The sequence below is a fragment of the Salvelinus alpinus genome, chromosome 8 (genome assembly GCF_045679555.1).
Source record: "Salvelinus alpinus chromosome 8, SLU_Salpinus.1, whole genome shotgun sequence".
NCBI classification, from domain to species: domain Eukaryota; kingdom Metazoa; phylum Chordata; class Actinopteri; order Salmoniformes; family Salmonidae; genus Salvelinus; species Salvelinus alpinus.
Genome location: NC_092093.1, coordinates 60,703,140 through 60,730,671, shown reverse-complemented (window position 1 = coordinate 60,730,671; position 27,532 = coordinate 60,703,140). Strand labels below are relative to the sequence as shown.

General features: G+C 41.9%; 1 protein-coding gene across 4 annotated transcripts in view; it reads left to right on the top strand.

The window, feature by feature from the left end:
- The window catches only part of prkag2a (protein kinase, AMP-activated, gamma 2 non-catalytic subunit a), a 145,750-nt gene that overhangs the window by 96,242 nt on the left and 21,976 nt on the right, over window positions 1-27,532 (top strand). For 3 of the 4 annotated variants that reach the window (XM_071414408.1, XM_071414409.1, XM_071414410.1), the window contains 2 exons: window positions 5,740-5,791; window positions 12,736-12,845. In XM_071414408.1, the coding sequence (XP_071270509.1) occupies window positions 5,740-5,791; window positions 12,736-12,845 (162 nt within the window). Of the gene's footprint in view, window positions 1-5,122; window positions 5,623-5,739; window positions 5,792-12,735; window positions 12,846-27,532 lie in introns of those variants that run through there. The other variant, XM_071414411.1, reaches the window with a different exon arrangement.

The following is a 27,532-nucleotide window of genomic DNA, read 5'->3' as shown; positions in this document are numbered from 1 at the left end:
TTTTCTTTATTTTTACTATTTTCTATATTGTAGAATAGTGAAGATTTCAAAATTATGAAATAACACATATGGAATCATGTAAACAAATCAAAATATATTTGAGATTCTTCAAAGTAGTCACCCTTTGCCTTGACAGCTTTGCACACTCTTGGCATTCTCTCACCTGGAATGCATTTCACATAACAGGTGTGCATTAAGTTAATTTGTGGAATTTCTTTCCCTCTTAATGTGTTTGAGACAATCAGTTGTGTTGTGACAAGGTAGCAGTGGTATACAGAAGATAGCCCTATTTGGTAAATGACCAAGTCCATATTATGGCAAGGACAGCTCAAATAAGCAAAGAAAAACGACAGTCCATCATTACTTTAAGATATGAAGGTCAGTCAGTCCGGAAAATTTCAAGAACTTTGACGGTTTCTTCAAGTGCAGTCGCAAAAACCATCAAGCGCTATGATGAAATTGGCTCTCATGAGGACCGCCACAGGAAAGGAAGACCCAGAGTTACCTCTGCTGCAGAGGATAAGTTCATTATCCTCAGTTACCAGACTCAGAAATTGCAGCACAAATAAATGCTTCACAGAGTTCAAGTAACAGACACATCTCAACATGAACTGTTCAGAGGAGACTACCTGAATCAGGCCTCCATGGTCGAATTGCTGCAAAGAAACCACTACTAAAGGACACCACTAATAAGAAGAGACTTGATTCGGCCAAGAAACATGAGCAATGGACATTAGACCAGTGGAAATCTGTCCTTTGATCTGATGAGACCAAATTGGAGATTTTTGGTTCCAACCACCGTGTCTTTGTGAGACACAGAGTAGGTGGACGGATGATCTCCGCATGTGTGGTTCCCACCGTGAAGCATGGAGGAGGAGTGATGGTGTGGGGGTGGTGCTGGTGACACTGTCAGTGATTTATTTAGAATTCAAGGCAGACTTAAACCAGCATGACTACCACAGTATTCTGCAGTAATACGCCATCCCATCTGGTTTGCGCTTAGTGGGACTGTAATTTGTTTTTCAACAGGACAATGACCCAACACACCTCCAGGCTGTGTAAGGGCTATTTGACCAAGAAGAAGAGTTATTGAGTGCTGCATCAGACAACCTGGCCTCCACAATCACCTGACCTCAACCCAATTGAGATGGTTTGGGATGAGTTGGACCGCAGAGTGAAAGAAAAGCAGCCAACAAGTGCTCAGCATATGTGGGAACTCCTCCAAGACTTTTGGAAAAGCATTCCAAGTGAAGCTGGTTGAGAGAATGCCAAGAATGTGCAAAGCTGTGAACAACTTTGAAGAATCTGAAATCTAAAATATATTTTGATTCATCACTTTTTTGGTTACTACATGACTCCATATTTCATAGTTTTGATGTCTTCACTATTATTCTAGAATGTAGAAAATAATGTTTTTAATTGTAAATTGTAAAGTATTTTTGTAAGTAATGTATTTTTTGTTATGTGTCGGACAGGAAGACTAGCTGCCGCTTTATTGTGCATCCCATCTGTGAATGCAGTATAGTGGCAAGACCTGCGTCAAATATGGAGGTCAAATACGTTCAACCTAGAGTTGCCTTGCAATTTGAACCACTGTCAATGGAAACCTGTTAGCTTCTAAAGTGGCAGGAAGATGCTGAATTCTATTCAGAATGGTTTGGGCAAACCCCCTAAGGAACTGAAAGCAGAGGGTATCCAATACATACAGTCTAGTCCATAGCTAGGTTAAGACAGGTTAAACCAGGGGTACTCAACTCTTACCCTATGAGGTCCGGAGCCTGCTGGTTTTCTGTTCTACCTGATAATTAACTGGACACACCTGGTGTCCCTGGTCTAACTCAGTCCCTGATTAGAGGGGAACAATGAAAAATGCAGTGGAACTGGCTTAGAGGTCCAGAGTTGAGTTTGAGGGGGTTAAACTCTGCTCAATAGTCCTGATCTGATTTGTGCTGCTGTCTTCCTCTCTCTCTCTTATTTATTTATTTATTCACTCACTCACCCCTCTCTCTCTTTCATCTGTGCTGTTTTCACATTTGGTCCCTTGAGAAAGTCAGAAAGTCCAAGGGCAAAATTGACTTGTCGTCTCCCGCATAGGCCATCTCTGCAGGGTTTAATGGCTTTACTCAGCAGATGTTAATGGCAAGCCAACATCCCTCCTCAGAGGCTGAAGGCTGTGGTCTCAGTTTCACGACAAGTTTATCATCTCAGTTTCCCCCAACTCACACACACGTGCACACACACACGTGCACACACACACACACACACACACACACACACACACACACACACACACACACACACACACACACACACACACACACACACACACACACACACACACACACACACACACACACACACACACACACACACACACACAGACAGACATTTGGTTTCTGAGTGCAGAGTGCTTGTTGTATGATGGTGTCTATATAGGGTTAAAACTTGCTACAGCTGTACAATATGACTTCAGAAATGTTTATTCTGGACTGTGTAGTGAAGTCGTTTGTGCTTTGTACAGTTAGGCTAAGCACTGGAGTTGTGTGCGGGCATGACTCCATAGAAAGCTGAGGCTCAGTAAGGTACAAAGAGCATTTTGTTCATGCTCCAGCAGTTTTAATTGGTTATTTAACTTGAATTAAATTGTTTTGTCCCTGTGAAATTGCCTCTCAGAAATCCTCACAAGGGTTTGGTGTCTCTCTATCTCTGCCAAGTGATTCACTGGTTTTACATAGCCAGTGGAGAGACACTAGCCTGCTCCCAGATCTGTTTGTACTGTCTTGTGAACTTCTATGGTCATTGTCATGCTGTTTGCTGTGGCAATGGCAATGGCAGTTGGCAAGATGGCTCTAACAGATCTGGGACCAGGCTAGAGAGACTAGATGACAACCACAATGCTCAACACCTTCTAGCGATATCTCAAAAGTCTCATCTCTATCTTTCTCTCTCCTACAGATAACTTTCCGCATTCCACACTTCACTGTTTTAATATTACACCGACAGGTCCAGCACCAAAGTTTTGATTGATCATGGCACATTCTACACCGTGAAGTGTGAGTCTGAAGAATGTGTTGTCATCTGCATACAATTTAATGAATCACTGCATTAACATTGCCTCCTTGGTAGATTAATTTGTAAACGGAAAGACACTCCGTTCAGCTTTGCTTTGAAATGAAACAAGAACGTGAAAAATGTAAACAATGTGAAATGTTTTCAATCATTTCCACATGTCGTTTGATTTGGGTGAAACACTGGAGATGAGTACAAGTAAATGACTCGTGGTCCACATCCACACCTTTACTCTGCGCTGTTCAAAAATAACTACAAGAGGCATCATTTGTTTTAATTGAAATGTTTGGTTATGTCTAAAGCGGTTACAGTGAATTAAACCCAGCTCTTACTAAATATTCACATCAAAGTTTGACTTCTTACGGTGTTAAATGTTTTAGGTCATTTGTTTTTCTCTAAAACAGTTCTCACGGTTTGTTCTCCAATGAGTTCTGGTGAAGTTGGGGCAGTTTGTTTTGCTCACCAGAGTTTCTGTTTGTCTGCCACGCCCAATGAGTCATCCCAGAGGAATTTGGTTATGATGGCCTAACCCCCCCCCTCTCCTCCAACCCAGATGTTCTGCACATTCCTGCATGCCACCTACTGCACCTCTGCCAAAACCCACCAGACTAATCAGAATTGACAGGCCATCTAATGTATAATTGTTCAGTCATACATCCACTCTCCCGTAGCGCTTTTCAGCTTCCTATGATAGCTGCAGACCAAGGGCTGTTCATGTTCATTGGATAAATCGTTTTGGAGCACTCTAACATTTTGAAGCATTTTTTGTCCCTCTAACATGAACAGTGTGCAATGAGCTCAGATTGTGTTTGAAAAAGTTTGTTCCCATTTGGAGATAATGAACTTGACCTATTTAACACCTGTGGGTTGTACTTCCCACAATGCCCTCTTTTGGGTATGCTTCAGGTGAGAGCAATAATTATGTGTAGTCCTGTGTTGTTTTTACAGGGGTTTCACAGAGCCACACCTGAAAGGATCCACTGCGTGTATGAGTTCAGCCAGGCATGTTCACTTGCAGACACAAATCCCTACCTTGCCCTCTGTGTAAATCATACAAGACATTTAAGAGGTGTGGCTCTTCCAGCTTCTGCATTTGATCACATATAGATGTAAGAACACATGGAGGTATGCAAACAGCAAAGCTATAGTTTTTAGCATATACAAAGAGTTCTCAATGTCTGTATAGTAACTGATGGTTATTTAGCCCTGGTTGGCAGTACTCAACACTGCAAATTCATCCATTTAGTATCCACAGTTTTCCAACTTAAATTTTTTTTTTTTTTTAAAGCTAGGTTACACATTACAAAGCACTATGGTGGTATTTCAGGGGTCATATGGGCATGCCATGTAAACTAGTACAATTGAGTGTCCTATTGTGGATCACAGTTGCTTTGGATTCATCACATGGACCCATATACAGCCTAGTCATCATCATTATAATCATCATCATCATCGATCGCTACCTGAGAAGTCAGGAAACTTATGACTTTGCGCCGCTAAGCAACATCTTGTGTCAGCAAATGTTTAAAAAAATAAAGAAATATTATGGGTAATACAATGACTGGTTGTGAACCAATTGCAGTGGCAAAATAAATGTTCAGCACATGACAAGATTAACCATCTAATGATCCTTCAGTGTATTTAAATCAATACACTTTATAGTGTGGCCTACGCATCACTAAAATGCAGAGTATATCATTGTTAAACTGATAACCCCCGGAAACATATTTATCATTATTTTGTAGTGTGTGCGTACAGTGTAGCTTGTCTCTTCAATTAGGCAGTTTGGATTCGATGGATACACTCAAGAGGCTTTTTGGGGTACCGGCGTGACGCGGCTTACAGAGCTTTACAACATCTTTCATCCCCCAAACACAAATGTGGAGCTCATTTAGTCCATCCATTCATTTAAAGTTCTCTAAAATGTCGCAGGCGAGCACATTGTGTAAAAGCGTGAGAGCAAACCGGAACAAACGTGTCGTTCACTGCAATTGCAGCAAATTGGAATGTTCCACTTTTACCTGAATAGGGGATTGGTATTTCCCTCTCATATTTTACGTCTCGGGCTCAGGACTAAAGTAATGGATGTAGGCTACCTGAGAATGCGCTCTAGTCTAGTGGAATACGGCTACGCTAATATTTTTACCAACACAGAGCAAGAAAGAAAATACACGCTTTAGGAAAATCACCGGAGCCTTTTGTACGATAAACGTTTGGACTGTGTTTCTCGTTTTCGTGTTGGCACCCCACTGCACAAGAGGGGAGTTTCTCACATCACTGCAATTGCAGCAAATTGGAATGTTCCACTTTTACCTGAATAGGGGATTGGTATTTCCCTCTCATATTTTACGTCTCGGGCTCAGGACTAAAGTAATGGATGTAGGCTACCTGAGAATGCGCTCTAGTCTAGTGAAATACGGCTACGCTAATATTTTTACCAACACAGAGCAAGAAAGAAAATACACGCTTTAGGAAAATCACCGGAGCCTTTTGTACGATAAACGTTTGGACTGTGTTTCTCGTTTTCGTGTTGGCACCCCACTGCACAAGAGGGGAGTTTCTCACACCCGGCGACTGTCAAATCAGTAGCAGTTGGGAAGTCTAGTTGCAACGTGGGAAGGCTACGTTGTAGGAGTAGCTAATTGACTATCCTTTACTTCTTGTCTACAGGTCGACAGTTTAGTTGAAGCCATGCTGAAGAAACTTGACCTAGAAGATGAAGGTAAGCCTCTTTGGAAATGTGTTTTTTTTACTAGTAGACGTGCTAATCCATTCATAACCTTTTGCCAGCTGACAAGGTAATGCATCGGCCAAATATTTATCAGAATGTTGTATGATATACTGAAAAAAATATTAACTCAACATGTAAAGAGTTGCTCCCATGTTTCATGAGCTGAAATAAACTATCCTATACATTTTCCATACGCGCAAAAAGTATATTTCTCTCATTGTGAACAAATTTGACAATAAAAGGCCACTAAAATTTACAGTTTTGTCAAACAACACAATGCCACAGATGTCTCAAGTTTTGAGGGAGCGTGCAATTGGCATGTTGACTGCAGGAATGTCCACCAGAGCTGTTGCCAAACAATTTAATGTTAATTTCTTCACCATAAGGTGCCTCCAATGTTGTTTTAGAGAATTTGGCAGTATGTCCAACCGGCCTAATAACTGCAGACCACGTATGGCGTTGTGTGCGAGCAATGGGGTTATGGTATGGGCAGGCATAAGATACGGACAAGGAATGCAGTTGCCTTTTATCAATGGCAATTTGAATGCACAGAGATCCTGAGACCCATTATCGTTTGCCATTCATCCGCCACCATCACCTCGTGGTTCAGCATAATAATGCACGGCCCCATGCCGCAAGGTTCTGTAGACAATTCCTGGAAGCTGAAAATGTACCATTTGTTTCCATGGCCTGCATACTCACCAGACATGTCACCCATTGAGCATGTTTGGGATGCTCTGGAACGAAGTGTTCGACAGCGTGTTTCAGTTCCCGCCAATATCCAGCAACTTCGCACAGCCATTGAAAAGGAGTGAGACAACATTCCACAGGCATCTGTGACCAACAGATGTGCATCTGAATTCAGTAATGTGCAATCCATAGATTAGGGCCTTATTTATTTCAATTGACTGATTTCCTCCTTGTGACTCAGTAAAATCTTTCATATTGTTGTCTGTTTTTGCATTTTTATGTTTTTGTTAAGTGTAGATTTTATTATTTTTATGTAATTAGCCCTAAACTAGAGTTTACCAAGTGAAGTTTAGCCCATTTGATGATTGAATCTCCCAATCTCTTTAAAAGTATGCCTACATGATGCCTTTAAGTCATGTCATCTACGCATTTAGTGGTCAATAATTTTTCCGGCAGCCCATGGATCATATTATTTTAATTTTAGTGGTGTAGCCTAATATTAAAACCATATATTGTTAACCCTTTTTTTTTGTGCATGCATAGGCTACATGTGCTGCATTGTGAATATATCAAAGGTGGAACCGAGCTCTATACCAGCTATGTAGCCCATCGTTATATCCATGTATAGAAGCTTTACTGGATGGGCAGGGACGTCATTGTGATCATGAAGGGGATTCCGTCCGTGGTGGGTAGGTGGGGCCTAGTTCGCCGTCATCCCTGCTAATCTGTTGGCTGCCTCCAGCCACAATGTGATGTTCCAGCTTGGCAGCTATCTCAAATAGAGTGCTGCAGCATGCATAGTGTTACCTCATTAGTCCACTGGATTGCGAGTCATGCCCATTCTATACTTCACGTATCTACCTGCAACTGTTCTGAACTAAGAACAATCCATGGATTTTTCACGACTTGCCTTCATGGACTCTGGAGGAGTGCTTAGAATAGCCTGGGTTACATTATGCAGGATCATGTTCATTGACGTTGTTGTTTTCATACAGGGTGCCCTGTGTAGCGTTCTAAGTGATCCAGATACGTCAGCGCTGAGGGTTTCTCCTGTGCCAGCAGCTCTCACTCTGTGTTGCGTTACATTGCACAGCATACATTGTACACGCAGCGCAGTCAGTAAACATGCCGCTTGCTTCAGAGCATGGTGTGTGGGGGGAGGGGGGTTTAGTTGACAGGTTGCGATATAGGAAATTATTGGATGAAAGTTCTGCTTGCTGGGCCCATTCATAGAGGTGCTGTTTAGTGGTTAATTTCCTTAGGATGGGTAGAACTAAATTTCACACTAAATATACATTTCTGAAAAGAATACGTACATCAAAAAGAGATTGATCAACTTTGTCATTGTTCTCAAGTTTATCATGTAGATGTGTGGCCAGAGTGTTTTAATATTTTACAGTGACTGTTGCAAAATAAACATGCATGCTGCCTATAGTGAGTGCCAAGTTCTTAACAGACCATTCTAATGGAAATAGCCTTGATATCTGATTACATAAATGGATCAACATCAGACATCTCTCTACATCTATTTGTACCGTATGTGTTTTTCCTCCCCATGTTTTATAAATTAAGCCACAAATATTAGCCTACCGGATGATGATTGGATATGTGGGATAATAGGCAGACTACTACTACCTTCTTTCCAAGTTGGTCAAATATTAATCAATGAGGCTCTTCAAAATGACTGATGGCTAGAGTGTCATTCCTGTGCTCGGTGGTAAATCTAAATGCTCAGAGCAGTTTTACTGGGAGATTGTTTGGGCTGCTTATTTGGTGTGTGTGTGTGATTGTGAGAAAATGGCTTTGGGCAGCAGCCACAGCCATTTATATTTCAAAGCCTACCTTCAAACTCAGTGCCTCTGCTTGACATCATGGGAAAATGAGGAAAAAAATCAGCAAGACCTCAGAAGTAAAAATTGTAGACCTTGGGAGCAATTTCCAAACGCCTGAAGGTATCACATTCATCTGTACAAACAATAGTACGCAAGTATAAACACCATTGGACCACGCAGCCGTCATACCGCTCAGGAAGGAGATGCCTAGAGATGAAAGTACTTTGGTGGGAAAAGTGCAAATCAATCCCAGAACAGCAGCAAAGGACCTTGTAAAGATGCTGGAGGAAATGGGTACAAAAGTATCTATAGCCACAGTAAAACGAGTCCTATATCGACATAACCTGAAAGGCCGCTCCGCAAGGAAGAATCCACTGCTCCAAAACCTACATAAAAAGCCAGACTACGGTTTGCAACTGCACATGGGGACAAAGATTGTACTTTTTGGAGAAATGTCCTCTGATCTGATGAAACAAAAATAGAAATGTTTGGCCATAATGACCATCGTTATGTTTGGAGGAAAAAGGGGGAGGCCTGCAAGCCAAAGAACACCATCCCAACCGTGAAGCACGGGGGATGGCAGCATCATGTTGTGGGGGTGCTTTGCTGCAGGAGGGACTGGTGCACTTCACAAAATAGATTGCATCATGAGGGAGAAATTGTCAATATATTGAAGTAAAATCTCAAGACATAAATTTGTAAGTCGCTCTGGATAAGAGCGTCTGCTAAATGACTTAAATGTAAATGTAAATGTAAATCAGTCAGGAAGTTTAAGCTTGGTCACAAATGGGTCTTCCAAATGGACAATGACCACAAGCATACTTCCAAAGTTGTGGCAAAATGGCTTAAAGACAACAAAGTCAAGGTATTGGAGTGGCCATCACAAAGCCCTGTCCTCTATCCTACAGAAAATCTGTAGGCAGAACTGACAAAGCGTGTGCGAGCAAGGAGGCCTACAAACCTGACTCAGTTACACCAGCTCTGTCAGGAGGAATGGGCCAAAATTCACCCAACTTATTGTGGGAAGCTTGTGGAAGGCTACCTTAAACGTTTGACCCAAGTTAAACAATTTAAAGGCAATGCTACCAAATACTAATTGAGTGTATGTCAACTTCTGAACCACTGGGAATGTGATGAAATAAATAAAAGCTGAAATCATTCTCTCTACTATTATTCTGACATTTCACATTCTTAAAATAAACTGGTGACCCTAACTGACCTAAGACAGGGAATTTTTACTAGGATTAAATGTCAGGAATTGTGAAACCTGAGTTTAAATGTATTTGGCTAAGGTGTATGTAAACTTCTGACTTCAACTGTATATACCTGGGCTTTGACTATTGGGTAAGGTGTCGACACAGCCCTCAGTCATCGGAACTGATGGGGCTAAAGCCATGGGAGTGGAGCTGTCATTTGTATGCATTTACCTGATACACAGACCGGGAGTTGCAGCAGACGCAGGTGTACAGACAGCGCAGTAGTAAGATGGCAGCGTCGGTACAAATCACAGCCAGAATGTCTGGCAACATCCAGACGATGTAGGCCAAATAATCTAGACTCCTTACGGAGATATTTTGGTGTGGGGAGCATGGTTGCTCCTTCCAACCACAGAAGAAATGACTGCTCTGTTTTGAGGGCTTAACAAAAGGCTGTTTTAGTGTATCCGTATTTGTACGGTGAGAATTAGCAGAGAGATTATGAGTTTGAATAGTCAGCGTTTGAGCCACCAGCTTTCTTAGTTCATTGAATATACCTTTTTAAATTCAAGTCCTTTGAGCAGAGAGGTGATATCAGACACTAAGGATATCACACACAAAGATGTGGAGATTTTGTATGAAAATGCCTGGAACTACTTCCCCATTGTATACTGAAAAAAATATATAAATGCAACAATTTCAATGATTTTAGTGAGTTACAGTTCATATAAGAAAATCAGTCAATTGAAATAAATTCAGTTGGCCCTAATCTATGGATTTCACATGACTGTGCAAGGGTGCAGCCATGGGTGTGCCTGGGAGGGCTGGCCCACCCACTGGGGAGCAAGGCCCAGCCAATCAGAATGTGTTTGGTTTTTTTTCCACAAAAGAGCTTTATTACAGACAGAAATACTTCTGTTTCATCATCTGTCCGGCTGGCTGGTTTCAGACGATCCTGCAGGGGAAGAAGCCGAATGTGGAGGGCCTGGGCTGGTGTGGTTACACGTGGTCTGCGGTTGAGGCCGGGTGGACAGCAACCTTGGTGGCCATTCCTGCATTCAGCATGCCAATTGCACGCTCCCTCAACTTGAGACATCTGTGGCGTTGTGTGACATAGCTGCACATTTTAGTGGCCTTTTATTGTCCCCGGCACAAGGCGCACCTGTGTAATGATGCTGTTTAATCAGCTTCTTGGTATGCCACACCTGTCAGGTGGATTGATTATCTTGGCAGAGGAGAAATGGTCACTAACAGGTATGTAAACACATTTTGTGCACAATATTTTTAGAGAAATACGCACAGAAAGCTTTCGAGACACTTCTGGGGTCTTATTTTAGCTCATGAAACATGGGACCAACACTTTACATGTTGCTTTTATTTATATATATATATATATATATATATATATATATATATATATATATATATATATATATATATATATATACAGTGGGGAGAACAAGTATTTGATACACTGCCGATTTTGCAGGTTTTCCTACTTACAAAGCATGTAGAGGTCTGTAATTTTTATCATAGGTACACTTCAACTGTGAGAGACGGAATCTAAAACAAAAATCCAGAAAATCACATTGTATGATTTTTAAATAATTAATTTGCATTTTATTGCATGACATAAGTATTTGATCACCTACCAACCAGTAAGAATTCCGGCTCTCACAGACCTGTTAGTTTTTCTTTAAGAAGCCCTCCTGTTCTCCACTCATTACCTGTATTAACTGCACCTGTTTGAACTCGTTACCTGTATAAAAGACACCTGTCCACACACTCAATCAAACAGATTCCAACCTCTCCACAATGGCCAAGACCAGAGAGCTGTGTAAGGACATCAGGGATAAAATTGTAGACCTGCACAAGGCTGGGATGGGCTACAGGACAATAGGCAAGCAGCTTGGTGAGAAGGAAACATCTGTTGGCGCAATTATTAGAAAATGGAAGAAGTTCAAGATGACGGTCAATCACCCTCGGTCTGGGGCTCCATGCAAGATTTCACCTCGTGGGGCATCAATGATCATGAGGAAGGTGAGGGATCAGCCCAGAACTACACGGCAGGACCTGGTCAATGACCTGAAGAGAGCTGGGACCACAGTCTCAAAGAAAACCATTAGTAACACACTACGCCGTCATGGATTAAAATCCTGCAGCGCACGCAAGGTCCCCCTGCTTAAGCCAGTGCATGTCCAGGCCTGTCTGAAGTTTGCCAATGACCATCTGGATGATCCAGAGGAGGAATGGGAGAAGGTAATGTGGTCTGATGAGACAAAAATAGAGCTTTTTGGTCTAACTCCACTCGCCGTGTTTGGAGGAAGAAGAAGTATGAGTACAACCCCAAGAACACCATCCCAACCGTGAAGCATGGAGGTGGAAACATCATTCTTTGGGGATGCTTTTCTGCAAAGGGGACAGGACGACTGCACCGTATTGAGGGGAGGATGGATGGGGCCATGTATCGCGAGATCTTGGCCAACAACCTCCTTCCCTCAGTAAGAGCATTGAAGATGGGTCGTGGCTGGGTCTTCCAGCATGACAACGACACGAAGCACACAGCCAGGGCAACTAAGGAGTGGCCTAGCCAGTCTCCAGACCTGAACCCAATAGAAAATCTTTGGAGGGAGCTGAACGTCCGTATTGCCCAGCGACAGCCCCGAAACCTGAAGGATCTGGAGAAGATCTGTAGGGAGGAGTGGGCCAAAATCCCTGCTGCAGTGTGTACAAACCTAGTCAAGAACTACAGGAAACGTATGATCTCTGTAATTGCAAACAAAGGTTTCTGTACCAAATATTAAGTTCTGCTTTTCTGATGTATCAAATACTTATGTCATGCAATAAAATGCAAATTAATTATTTAAAAATCATACAATGTGATTTTCTGGATTTTTGTTTTAGATTCCGTCTCTCACAGTTGAAGTGTACCTATGATAAAAATTACAGACCTCTACATGCTTTGTAAGTAGGAAAACCTGCAAAATCGGCAGTGTATCAAATACTTGTTCTCCCCACTGTGTATATATATATATATATATTTTTTTTTTCCTAAGAGATTATGCCACAGATGTGCATAGGGCAAACCATGACTCGGTGAACCCCTCTTTTACTTTCTCATTACTGGTCAAAGCACATTGTTGTATAACTTTTTTCCTGTTTTGGATACTTTTTGAATATTTTCCAGTAAGAAAGTATAATTATGTTTTACTTTCAGCTGTTGAAGAATCCGAAAGGGATATCTACATGCGCTTTATGAAGTCACACAAGTGCTATGACATTGTTCCTACCAGCTCCAAGCTCGTGGTTTTTGACACTACTCTACAAGTAAGTGCTCCGTCTATTAAACATCTCATACTATATAAAGACGTCTGACACAAGAAGTCACGCAACATTGTGCTGTAGTCCTTACTGACATAATGTTCCATCTCTACAAGTGTTCAGTAGGAAACTTATGCGTTCGTTGTTTTATCGACTGCAGTAACATCAAACACAATTGCTTTTTGGCTTTAGCCATGATACCTATATCTGGTTACTAATTGATCTGCTTTATTAAACAGGTAAACTCTGTTATGGCCTTGGTTTGAAAAGTTGTACACATGTCTCTATGCAGTATGTAACTGCAGCACAAACATTAGCTGGATACTTAAAAAAAAATTGTTGATATTAAAACATAACCTGGAGACTTACTACTCTAGACAGAATAGACTATGATATCTTCTCTTTTTAAAAGTCTATATTTCAGATCCTCTTTCTTGACGCTTGTAATACTTTAAAACCCATAGTAACCCCATCCCACTGTCCTGTCTTTAGAAAAAAATGCTTTTGTGTGACCTTGTCTCGATTTAAAAAGCTCTACATTTTAATCTGGGGAAGAGGGTTCTCTCTGATCCACCATGTCTCTCAGGGGTCTCATCCTGCCACGGGACATGCAACACTTCAGTCTACACCAAATAAACATTATTTAAAAATTCATCACCCAACTACAACCAGTGAAAACAAGCAGCCGTTAAAAGGCTTTAATAAAACAACTACAGTCGTGGCCAAAGAATGACATAAATATTAATTTTCACAAAGTCTGCTGCCTCAGTTTGTATGATGACAATTTGCATATCAGATGAATTGCAAAGTCTCTCTTTGCCATGCAAATGAACTGAATCCCCCCCAAAAACATTTCACTGCATTTCAGCCCTGCCACAAAAGGACAAGCTGACATCATGTCAGTGATTCTCTCGTTAACACAGGTGTGATTGTTGACGAGGGCAAGGCTGGAGATCACTCTGTTATGCTGATTGAGTTCAAATAACAGACTGGAAGCTTCAAAAGGAGGGTGGTGCTTGTATTCATTGTTCTCCCTGTCAACAATGGTTACCTGCACGTTCCATCATCATGGCTTTGCACAAAAAGGGCTTCACAGGCAAGGATATTGCTGCCAGTAAGATTGCACCTAAATCAACCATTTACCGGATCTTCAAGGAGAGCGGTTCAATTGCGGTGAAGAAGGCTTCAGGGCGCCCAAGAAAGTCCAGCAAGCACCAGGACCGTCTCCTAAAGTTGATTCAGCTGCGGGATCGGGGCACCACCAGTACAGAGCTTGCTCAGGAATGGCAGCAGGCAGGTGTGAGTGCATCTGCACGCATAGTGAGGAAGACTTTTGGAGGATGGCCTGGTGTCAAAAAGGGCAGCAAAGATGCCACGTCTCTCCAGGAAAAACATCAGGGACAGACTGATATTATGCAAAAGGTACAGGGATTGGACTGCTGAGGACTGGGGTAAAGTCATTTTCTCTGAATCCCCTTTCCTATTGTTTGGGGCATCCGGAAAAAAGCTTGTCCGGAGAAGATTAGGTGAGCGCTACCATCAGTCCTGTGTCATGCCAACAGTAAAGCATCATGAGACCATTCATGTGTGGGGGTTGCTTCTCAGCCAAGGGAGTGGGCTCACTCTCAATTTTTCCTAGGAACACAGCCATGAATAAAGAATGGTACCAACACATCCTTCGAGAGCAGCTTCTCCCAACCATCCAGGAACAGTTTGGTGACGAACAGTGCCTTTTCCAGCATGATGGAGCACTTTGCCATATATCGCTGACAAAGGTGATTTGAGATGTGTTGACTCGGGTTGATTACTTATAGTTGAAGTCGGAAGTTTACATACACTTAGGTTGGAGTCATTTAAACTTGTTTTTCAACCACTCCACAAATTTCTTGTTAAAAAAACTATTTTTGGCAAGTCGGTTAGGACATCTCCTTTGTGCATGACACAAGTAATTTTTCCAACAATTGTTTAGACAGATTATTTTATTTATTATTCACTATCTCAATTCGTGGGTCAGAAGTTCAATATACACTAAGTTGGCTGTGCCTTTTAAACAGCTTGGAAAATCCAGAGAATGATGTCATGGCTTTTGAAGCTTCTGATTGACTCAAATGATGTCAATTAGCCTATTGGAGGTGTACCTGTGGATGTATTTCAAGGCCTACCTCCAAACTCGGTGCCTCTTTGCTTGACATCATGCGAAAATCAAAATAAAGCAACCAAGACCTCAGAAAATAAATTGTGGACCTCCACAAGTCTGGTTTATCCTTGGGAGCATTTTCCAAATGCCTGAAGTTACCACGTTCATCTGTACAAACAATAGTATGCAAGTATAAACACCATGGGACCACACAGCCGTCATACCACTCAGGAAGGAGATGCGTTCTGTCTCCTAGAGATGAACGTGCGAAAAGTGCAAATCAATCCCAGAACAGCAGCAAAGGACCGTGTGAAGATGCTGGAGGAAACAGGTACAAAAGTATCTATATCCACAGTAAAACGAGTCCTATATCGACATAACCTGAAAGGCCTCTCAGCAAGGAAGAAGCCACTGCTCAAAACCCTGCATAAAAAAGCCAGACTACGTTTTGCAACTGCACATGGGGACAAAGATCGTACTTTTTGGAGAAATGTCCTCTGTTCTGATGACAGAAATAACTTTTTCACCATAATGACAATTTATGTTTGGAGGAAAAAGGGGGAGGCTTGCAAGCCAAAGAACACCATCCCAACCATGAAGCACGGGGGTGGCAGCATTATGTTGTCAGGGTGCTTTGCTGCAGGAGGGACTGGTGCACTTCACAAAATAGATGGCATCATGAGGTAGGAAAATGATGTGGATCTATTGAAGCAACATCTCAAGACATCAGTCAGGAAGTTTAAGCTTGGTCGCAAATGGGTCTTCCAAATGAACCCCAAGCATACTTCAAAAGTTGTGGCAAAATGGCTTAAGGACAACAATGTCAAGGTATTGGAGTGGCCATCACAAAGCCCTGACCTCAATCCCATTGAAAATTTGTGGGCAGAACTGAAAAAGCGTGTGTGAGCAAGGAGGCCTAAAAACCTGACTCAGTTACACCAGCTCTGTCAGGAGTAATGGGCCAAAATTCACCCAACTTATTGTGGGAAGCTTGTGGACGGCTACCCAAAACGTTTGACCCAAGTTAAACAATTTAAAGGCAATGCTACCAAATACTAATTGTGTATGCAAACTTCTGACCCACTGGGAATGTGATGAAAGAAATAAAAGCTGAAAGAAATAATTCTCGCTACTATTATTCTGACATTTCACATTCTTAAAATAAAGTGGTGATCCTAACTGACTTAAGATGGGGAATTTTTACTCGGATTAAATGTAGGTATTTGTGAAACTGAGTTTAAATGTATTTGGCTTAGTTATATGTAAACTTCCGACTTCAACTGTACATTTGCCAACCAGAAGCCATGGATTACAGGCAAGATCTAAATGCTAGAGCTGCCGCTTTCTAGGAGCCGGACACTAATCTGGACCCTTATAAGAAATCCCGCTATGCCTTCAGATGAACCATCAAACAAGCAAAGCGTCAATACAGGATTAAGATTAAATCCTACTACACCGGCTTTGACACTCGTCCGATGTGGCAGGGCTTGAACTATTACAGACTACAAAGGGAAACCCAGACGCGAGCTGCCCATTGATGTGAGCCTACCAGACGAGCCAAATGCCTTTTATGCTCGCTTCAATAAAATAAACACTGAAGCATGCACGAGAGCACCAGCTGTTCTGGATGACGGTGTGATAACGCTCTCGGTAACCGCTGTGAGTAAGACCTTTTTAAACAGGTCAACATTCACAAAGCCGTGGGGCCAGATGGATTACCAGGATGTGTACTCATAGCATGTGCGGACCAACTGGCAAGTCTTCACTGACATTTTCAACCTCTCCCTGTTTGTCTGTAATACCTACATGTTCCAAGCAGACCACCATAGTTCCTGTGGAAGTGACGGAAACCTGCCTAAATGATTACCGCCCGTAGCACTCACGTTGGTAGCCATGAAGTGCTTTGTAAGGCTTGTCATGGCTCACATCAACAATTCTCCCGGATACCCTAGACATACTCCAATTCGCATACCGCCCCAACAGATCCACAGATGACTCAATCGCACTCCACACTGCCCTTTCCCACCTGGACAAAGGAACACCTATGTAACAATGCTGTTCATTGACTACAGCTCAGCGTTCAATACCATCGTACTCTCGATGCTCGTCACTAAGCTAAGGACCCTGGGACCAAACACCTCCCTCTGCAACTGGATCCTGGACTTCCTGACGGGCCACCCCCAGGACCTAAGGGTAGGCAACCACACGTCTGCCACGCTGATCCTCAACACTGGGGCCCGTCATGGGTGTGTACTTAGTCCCCTACTGTACTCCTTGTTCACCCACGACTGCGTGGCCAAACACGACTCCAACACCATTACGTTTGCTGACGACACAACAGTGATAGGCCTGATCACCGACAACGATGAGACCGCCTTTAGCGAGGAGGTCAGAGAACTGGCCGTGTGGTGCCAGAACAACAACCTCTCCCTGAACGTGAGCAAGACAAAGGAGCTGATCGTGGACTACAGGAGAAGGCGGGCCGAACAGGCCCCTATTAACATCGACAGGGCTGTAGTGGAGCATGTTGAGAGCTTCAAGTTCCTTGGTGTCCACATCACCAACGAACTATCATGGTCCAAGCAAACCAAGACAGTTGTGAAGAGGGCAAGACAACACCTCCCACACGGCAAGCGGTAGCGGAGCGCCATGTGTATGACTAAAAGGCTCCTTAACATCTTCTACCCCCGGTCGTTGCCCCAGATCAAATAGTTAGTTCTCGTAGTAGTAACAACACATATGCCGCCTGAAACACCTCAGCTAGTGGTTCTGCATAGCCAAACACAAACAGGTGTTAGTGGGGATGCTGCCAGATAATGGCTAGAGTAGGAGTGTGTGTGTTGTAGAGATGGTGGCGATACAGCACAAAATCCCAGCGGAGGGTAGCTGTATTACATCCAGTCTGAGGTTCCTTTCAGTCTTTCTGGATGGCGACGTATTTATTAGACGTGTCACTAATCCTTATGAAGGACTTCGTGGCAGAGGTTACTCAACCAGTCAGCAGCCGATATGCCAGTTAAATAATTGGTGAAATGTTGCTTGATTATAAATTAAGGTTAATATCAATAGTGGATAGGTGCTCAATATATACAATCGGTATCCTATAACGATATTTATCACCAGCGCGATGGTAACACGTTTACCTTTTAGATTAGACGACCGGCGTTCGAATCACAGACAGCATCATGATTCATGAAAGCTTATTCTGCTCATTATAATACATTGATTTAGTTTCGGTATCAGCCTAACTTTTCTTATGATTTTGTTTGCAGAGCATACAGGCTGGCAGTTTATCGGCAGTTCACCCTATGGGCACGAGGGAGAATTGGACGCGGTGTGTGTGTCATTTCTTCCATAAGGCGCGCATACCCAGAAGCAAAGGCATTGAATAAAAGTTTGAATAAAACCAGTTTATTTAGTAAATCTAGCCTAACTGAAGTCATAGACATAATGCATGCGCTTTATATAAAAAATAATATTTGTTAGCTTGTCCACTATAACAGGTTCAAGTGTAACCAGATGAACTTGCTTTGAAGATAACTATTTTCAGTGTGCACTAATCCCATGTCCCTGTCATGTAAAGTAGTGACTTCAACTAGATTTGGCTGCCATCTATTGGAATGGAATGGTAACTACACTGTGCAGGTAGTTGGAGTCAAAGTAGACTTTAATAATATATGCCGTTTTAGCAGACACCTTTATCCAACGTGAACTGGGTACATGGTAGTGGAAACAGATCAGAGAAACAGGATTACAATTTTGATATCATGGATGGTTAGTCCTTGCATTTATATCTCTGTCTATGAAATTTGAGTGGTTACATTTCTCCAGCCCCATCCCTCCAGTTTTTCACCGAAAGAGGAGCAGGGAGACACTTTGTTTCTACTGCTGATTGCCACTTTAAGAAGTTAAAATGCAGATCAAATCCACAAATATGTTACATCACTCAGACAGTTTTGAATACACAGCATCCAGCACAGCAATCAATCAAATGTATTTTACAAAAGTCCTTTTTACATCAAAATAATAACCACAGTGGTTATAGAGGGTGCAAATGTCAGTTGGCTTTTCATAGCTGAGCATTCATAGGTTGAGAGCGAGAGAGTCGAAACAGCAGGACCGCGACAAGGTAGCACATCCATTGAAACGGGTAAAAAAAAATCTGCGGGAAAAACAGTTCCACTCCGATTCCCTTTTATGGATGGCTGATCTGACCGTCAGCTCCATCTGTGGCATATAGGGGCAGGACTCGGTTGTATACTGATGGTCGTGAGCGCAATGTATCTGGGCCCCTGGCTCTTTAGTGATGGTCCCGGTGGACCACTTCTCCACCGCAGCACAGGAACACTCTGGCACCCAGGGGTCAGTTTGGCATGCTGTACTAACCGTTCTTTCCTGTTGGTAGAAAACAATTGAGGCATCTGTTAGGCTATAGTTATATTCAAGAATCACTGCATATACTTGAAATTAACAACAGCCTTAGACATGACATGGATTTGCATGTACCTCTGCCTCCTGAACAGTCTCCTCCAAGATGAAAACATTTTCAGGGTTTACAAATGTGTTAAGACAACTGAACCCAAATACACTGCTCAAAAATAAATAACACTTAAACAACACAATGTAACTCCAAGTCAATCACACTTCTGTGAAATCAAACTGTCCACTTAGGAAGCAACACTGATTGACAACAAATTTCACATGCTGTTGTGCAAATGGAATAGACAACAGGTGGAAATTATAGGCAATTAGCAAGACACCCCCAATAAAAGAGTGGTTCTGCAGGTGGTGACCACAGACCACTTCTCAGTTCCTATGCTTCTTGAATGCTGGCGGTGCTTACTCTCTAGTGGTAGCATGAGACGGAGTCTACAACCCACACAAGTGGCTCAGGTAGTGCAGCTCATCCAGGATGGCACATCAATGCGAGCTGTGGCAAGAAGGTTTGCTGTGTCTGTCAGCGTAGTGTCCAGAGCATGGAGGCGCTACCAGGAGACAGGCCAGTACATCAGGAGACGTGGAGGAGGCCGTAGGAGGGCAACAACCCAGCAGCAGGACCGCTACCTCCGCCTTTGTGCAAGGAGGAGCACTGCCAGAGCCCTGCAAAATGACCTCCAGCAGGCCGCAAATGTGCATGTGTCTGCTCAAACGTTCAGAAACAGACTCCATGAGGGTGGTATGAGGGCCCGACGTCCACAGGTGGGGGTTGTGCTTACAGCCCAACACCGTGCAGGATGTTTGGCATTTGCCAGAGAACACCAAGATTGTCAAATTCGCCACTGGCGCCCTGTGCTCTTCACAGATGAAAGCAGGTTCACACTGAGCACGTGACAGAGTCTGGAGACGCCGTGGAGAACGTTCTGCTGCCTGCAACATCCTCCAGCATGACCGGTTTGGCGGTGGGTCAGTCATGGTGTGGGGTGGCATTTCTTTGGGGGGCCGCACAGCCCTCCATGTGCTCGCCAGAGGTAGCCTGACTGCCATTAGGTACTGAGATGAGATCCTCAGACCCCTTGTGAGACCATATGCTGGTGCGGTTGGCCCTGGGTTCCTCCTAATGCAAGACAATGCTAGACCTCATGTGGCTGGAGTGTGTCAGCAGTTCCTGCAAGAGGAAGGCATTGATGCTATGGACTGGCCCGCCCGTTCCCCAGACCTGAATCCAATTGAGCACATCTGGGACATCATGTCTCGCTCCATCCACCAACGCCACGTTGCACCACAGACTGTCCAGGAGTTGGCGGATGCTTTAGTCCAGGTCTGGGAGGAGATCCCTCAGGAGACCATCCGCCACCTCATCAGGAGCATGCCCAGGCGTTGTAGGGAGGTCATACAGGCACGTGGAGGCCACACACACTACTGAGCCTCATTTTGACTTGTTTTAAGGTCATTACATCAAAGTTGGATCAGCCTGTAGTGTGGTTTTCCACTTTCATTTTGAGTGTGACTCCAAATCCAGACCTCCATGGGTTGATAAATTTGATTTCCATTGATAATTTTTGTGTGATTTTGTTGTCAGCACATTCAACTATGTAAAGAAAAAAGTATTTAATAAGAATATTTCATTCATTCAGATCTAGGATGTGTTATTTTAGTGTTCCCTTTATTTTTTTGAGCAGTGTATATCAGTTGGCATTAACAAGCTTCTCTCTTGTATGCTTTATCACACACACACAGACACACACGGCAAAACATTTCAAACGCAATTAGTTACCTTCAACTAGTTGCAACAAAGTTGTCCAGTGTCTAACGCTAGCCTAGTCAACAGTCATGACCGGTTAACGTTACCTCAGGCTCCATTGCATTGACTCGCATCGCCACCTCCGTTCAGTCGCTTTTGCTTGACTCCAAAGTCAGCGATGTTGATGATCGGTCGGTAACCCCTACATTTGACATTTGAGGGTTATGGTGGAGGCGCAAGCAGAGGGCTTCAACGTAGGTCTATGACTCCTTTCTATTCGGAAACTCCCAGTTGCCGCGTGGAAAGTGTCCTTCATCGCGAAGTCTGCTTTCGCGAAGTGCTGTCTGCAGATTCTGCTAGTTCGAGCTGGCACGTCCTTCCTCTTCAGGGCATGGAGCCACTTCAAAAGTTGTGGGTCCTTAGACTGGATGGTAGTTTACCTAGGGATTTTTTTAGGGGAGCCAATTCATACAGCCTGGCGCTATACAATTCATGTTTGAATTTCTACTTGTTCGTTGCAATCTTCGTTATCCGCACCTAACCGTACTCTCTTCGATTCACTCTCCGTGCGAAAACTCAATTCCACAGACAATATGCTGATTCCTGCCAGTGACGCACTGGTGTTAGTCGTTACTTTGGCAATTAAAATGGCGCAGACCATAGCTCAAATAAACCTGGTTGACGATCAAAATACTAAATATAGAGATGTGCATTTAACATGACATGTTTAGTATTAGTGGTTTGAATACATTTCTTTGCTTAGATTTACTTCCCAAAGTGTTTCCATTCCCCTTTTAAGACAGTTTACTATGTAATCATATTGGATGATGACCAGTGGTGTAAAGTCATTTTTTGGGGGTATCTGTACATTTTTATATTTGACTACTTTTACTTCACTAAATTCCTAAAGAAAATAATGCACTTTTTACTCCATAAATTTTCCCTGACACCCAAATGTACTCATATTTTGAATGCTTAGCAGCACAGGAAAATGGTCTAATTCACACACTTATCAAGAGAACATCCCTACTGCCTCTGATCTGGCGGACTCACTATCCACATGCTTTTGTTTGTAAATTATGTCTGAGTGTTGGAGCGTGCCCTTGGCTATCCGTAAATAAAAAAACAAAGGGGTGCCGTCTGGCTTCCTTAATATAAGGAATTTGAAATGATTTATACTTTTACTTTTGATACTTAAGTATATTTAAAACCAAATACATTTGGACTTTTACTCAAGTTGGATTTTACTGGGTGACTTTCGATTTTACTTGAGTCATTTTCTATTGAGGTTTCTTTTTACTTTTACTCAAGTATGACAATTGGGTACTTTTTCCACCACTGATAAACAACCTACCTATGGCAGCTATTAGTCTATTGTGCAAGTCGGCTTGGTTGGTTGCTGTGTCTCCTTGCTCTCTGTGTCACTCGCTCACAGTACGGCCCCTCTCTCGCTTTAACGGGCGGAGGGAGAGAGCGATGACGCTCTCAGCTCCGTTTGATAAAGTAGCTTAAAATATATTTTTCTGCTGCTTCCCTCACTCTGATCAGAGTCTGGATCGGTCCCCCCCGGCTGGGGAAAAAAAAAGAAAAAAAATTGATTGCTTGTTCTATTGCCAACATGACTTATTTAGTGTCCAAATGTGGATTAAAAAAATGCTGTAAATATAAGGGCAGGTGTGCTTGACCTTAAATATAAAATATTTCTAAATTATTTTATAGGCCTAGTTAAAGGAACTATTGGATATTAGAGCAACTTACCAACATTACGACCAGGAATAAGAATTTCCCAAGGCGGATCCTCTGTTTGGACTGCGACCCAAAACAACGGCGCCGCAGACGGAGCCATCTTCTGGTCAGGCTCCGTAGATGGGCACATCGCTCACCGCTCCAGAGTATACTACTCGCCAATGTCCAGTCTCTTGACAACCAGGTAGATGAAATTCGAGCAACGGTTGCCTTCCAGAGAGACCTTAGATTGTAACATTCTCTGTTTCACGGAAACATGGCTCACTCGGGATACGTTATCAGAATCGGTACAGCCACCCGGTTTCTTCACACATCTCGCCGACAGAAACAAACATCTCTCTGGTAAGAAGGGCGGGAGTGTATGCCTTATGATTAACGAGTCGTGGTGTGATCATAACAACATACAGGAACTCAAGTCCTTTTGTTCACCTGACCTAGAATTCCTTACAATCAAATGCTGACGGCTTTATCTACCAAGAGAATTCTCTTCGATTATAATCACAGCTGTATATATCCTCCCCCTTCCCCCAAGCAGACACCTCGATGGCCCTGAAAGAACTTCATTTGACACTATGTAAACTGGAAACCACATCCTGAGGCTGCATTTATTGTAGCTGGGGATGTTAACTTCTTCTGGCTGCAATCCCGTTAACGGGATGAAATAACAAAGTGCCAGTGAAAGTGCAGGGTTCCAAATTCAAAAAAACAAATCTCATTAAAATTCCTCAGACATACATGTGTCTTATACCATTTTACAGGTAATCTTGTTAATCCCACCAAAGTGTCTGATTTCAAATATGCTTTTCAGCGAAAGCACTACAAACGATTGTTAGGTCACACCAAACCACAATAAGCACAGCCATTTTTCCAGCGAAATATAGCAGTCACAAAAAGCAGAAATAGAGAGAAAATTAATCACTAACCTTTGATCTTCATCAGATGACACTCATAGGACTTCATGTTACACAATACATGTATGTTTTGTTTGATAAAGTTTATATCAAATCTGAGTTTACATTGGCGCGTTACATTCGCTAGTTCCAAAAACATCCAGTGATTTTTGCATAGCCACATCGTTTCAACAGAAATACTCATCATAAATGTAGATGATAATACAAGTTATACACATGGAATTATAGATGTACCTCTCCTTAATGCAACCGCTGTGTCAGATTTATAAAACAACTTCACGGAAAAAGCTAACCATGCAATAATCTGAGACGGAGCTCAGAACAATAGTCAAATTAGCCGCCATGTTGGAGTCAACAGAAACCAGAAATTACATGATAAATATTCCCTTACCTTTGATCTTCATCAGAATGCACTCCCAGGAGTCCCAGGTCCACAATAAATGCTTGATTTGTTCGATAATGTCCGTTATTTATGTCCAATTAGCTACTTTGGTTAGCGCGTTTGGTAAACAATTCCAAAGTCACGAAGTGCGTTCACTAAAACCTGACAATGTACAAAAGTTCCGTAACAGTCAGTAGAAACATGTCAAACGATGTATTGAATCAATCTTTAGAATGTTGTTAACATACATCTTGAATAACGTTCCAACCGGAGTATTAAATCGACTTCAATTGAGAGAAGGAACGGAGCTCAATCTCACGTGAACGCGCCAGTTCAATGCGTGGGCACATCATGGCAGTGATTACTCATTCCTGTCTCCTTCGAATCCCCTTCAAATTAGTCATCAGACTAAGTTCTGTTGACTGTTGACATCTAGTGGAAGCCGTAGGAAGTGAAAACCCATCCATATCTCTCTTTATATTCAATGAGAGCTTGGTTGAAAATATGGCACCCCCAGAAAAAATCCAAACAGGAAGTGGAACTTCTCAGGTTTTTGCCTGCCATATGAGTTCTGTTATACTCACAGACATAATTCAAACAGTTTTAGAAACTTTAGAGTTTTCTATCCAATACTACTAATAATATGCATATATTAGCAACTGAGACTGAGGAGCTGGCCGTTTACAATGGGCACCTTTCATCCAAGCTACTCAATACTGCCCCTTCAGCCATAAGAAGTTAAATCTGGCATCTGATTTCATAGCTGAACCACTTACATATCTGTTCAATCTAACCCTGGAATGTAATGAAATTTCAAAGATCTGGAAATCAGCATTTGTCCTACCACTTTTAAAAGGGGGAGATCCCTTTTAAAAGTAATAATTATAGGCCAATCTCAAAGCTGTCACCCCTGGTGAAAAATTCTTGAAACCCTTGTAAGTGAACAGCTAAAAGTTTTTATTTACTAACTCTATTTTATCAATGTACCAATCGGGCTTCAGGAAGAAGCATAGCACAATTACAGCAGCCATGAAGGTTTTAAATGATATCACTGAAGCCCTTGACAAAAAACAGCACTGTCTCACTTTTTATTGATCTCTCTAAGGCTTTTGATACAGTTGATCATGCTATACTAAGGCAGAGATTGTTGAGTGTAGGTCTTTCGGAGCATGCAGTTGCATGGTTTGCTAACTATCTGTCTGTTAGAACTCAGTGCTCTCAATTTGATGGGCTTATGTCTGTTACATTTTCTGTCCTGAATGGTGTGCCCCAAGGCTCTGTACTTGGTCCTCTCTTATTCACTATTTATATAAATAATTTAGACAAATGTCCAAAATGCACAACTTCATTTTTATGCTGATGATACTGTTATTTACTGTTGTGCCTCGTCTCTAACAAAAGCTTTCTAGAACTTGTAAACTGCTTTTTATACTGTTCAACATACCTTGTGTCAATTGAAACGTATTCTCAATACTGACAAAACTAAACTAATGGTGTTTTCTAATGCAAGAAATAGACCTCTGAACCTTTCACCTATTACTACCTGTCAGGGCAAGGAGATTGAGGTTGTAACCTCATATAAATATCTTGGAATTCTAATTGATGACTGCCTCTTTTTAAATAGCATATTCAACAACTTACAAAAAAAACCCATCACTGCTCTAGAGGAGATCTGCATGGAGGAATGGGCCAAAATACCAGCAACAGTGTGTGAAAACCTTGTGAAGACTTACAGAAAACATTTGACCTCTGTCATTGCCAACAAAGGGTATATAACGAAGTATTGAGAAACTTTTGTTATTGACCAAATACTTATTTTCCACCATAATTTGCAAATAAAATCATAAAAAATTCTACAATGTGATTTTCTGGATTTTCTTTCCTCATTTAGTCTGTCATAGTTGAAGTGTACCTATGATGAAAATTACAGGCCTCTCATCTTTTTAAGTGGGAGAACTTGCACAATTGGTGGCTGACTAAATACTTTTTTGCCCCACTATGTACTCTGCGCCATTGTCTTGGAACACCTTACAAAATAATTTTAAACTGGAAGAACTTGTCCCGATTGGTGTTTTTAAATCACTGAAGGATCTTGAGGCTGATTCCCTGACCTGTCAATGTTTTTAATTTGCTGTTTTTGATTTTGTTATACTCTTGTGAATCAATGGTTTTTACTAGATTACTTGTAGTTTTTCATGTTGTCTGTCTGTACTTTTTGTATTGACTTGGTGCTGCCTATCTTGGCCAGGATGCTCTTGAAAAAGAGATTTTAAATCTCAATGAGCCCTTCCTGGTTAAATAAAATAAATAACATTGAAGGTTGTGCAATGTAACAGCAATATTTAGACTTATGGATGCCACCCATTAGATAAAATAAGGAACGGTTCCGTATTTCACTGAAAGAATACAAGTTTTGTTTTCGAAATGATAGTTTACGGATTTGACCATGTTAATAATGACCTAAGGCTTGTATTTCTGTGTTATTATAATTAAGTCTATAATTTGATAGAGCAGTCTGACTGCACAGTGATAGGCAGCAGCAAGCTCGTAAGCATTCATTCAAACAGCCCTTTCGTGCATTTGCCAGCAGCTCTTCGCTGTGCTTCAAGCATTGCGCTGTTTATGACTTCAAGCCTATCAACTCCCGAGATTAGGCTGGCAATACTAAAGTACCTATTAGAACATCCAATAGTCAAAGGTATATGAAATACAGATGGTATAGAGAAATAGTCCAATAATTACAACCTAAAACTTCTTACCTGGGAATATTGAAGACTCATGTTAAAAGGAACCACCAGCTTTCATATGTTCTGATCAAGGAACTTAATTAAACGTTAGCTTTTTTTTATGGCACATATTGCACTTCTCCAACCCTTTTGTTTTTGCATTATTTAAACAATTCAACAGGTTTCATTATTTATTTGAGACTAAATTGATTTTATTGATGTATTATATTAAGTTAAAATAAGTGTTCATTCAGTATTGTTGTAATTGTCATTACAATAAATACAATAAAAATAGCCCAATTTTTTTATTTATTTATTTTTATATATATATATATATATATTTTTTTTTTAATCGGTATCGCCTTTTTGGTCCTCCAATAATCGGTATCGGCGTTAAAATCATAATCGGTCGACCTCTACTCTATACCATCTACTGCATCTTGCCTATGCCGTTCGACCATTGCTCATCCATATATGTATATGTACATATTCCTTTACGTGTGTATAAGGTAGTTGTTGTGAAACTGTTAGATTACTTGTTAGATATTACTGAATGGTCGGAACTAGAAGCACAAGCATTCCGCTGCACTCGCATTAACATCTGTTAATG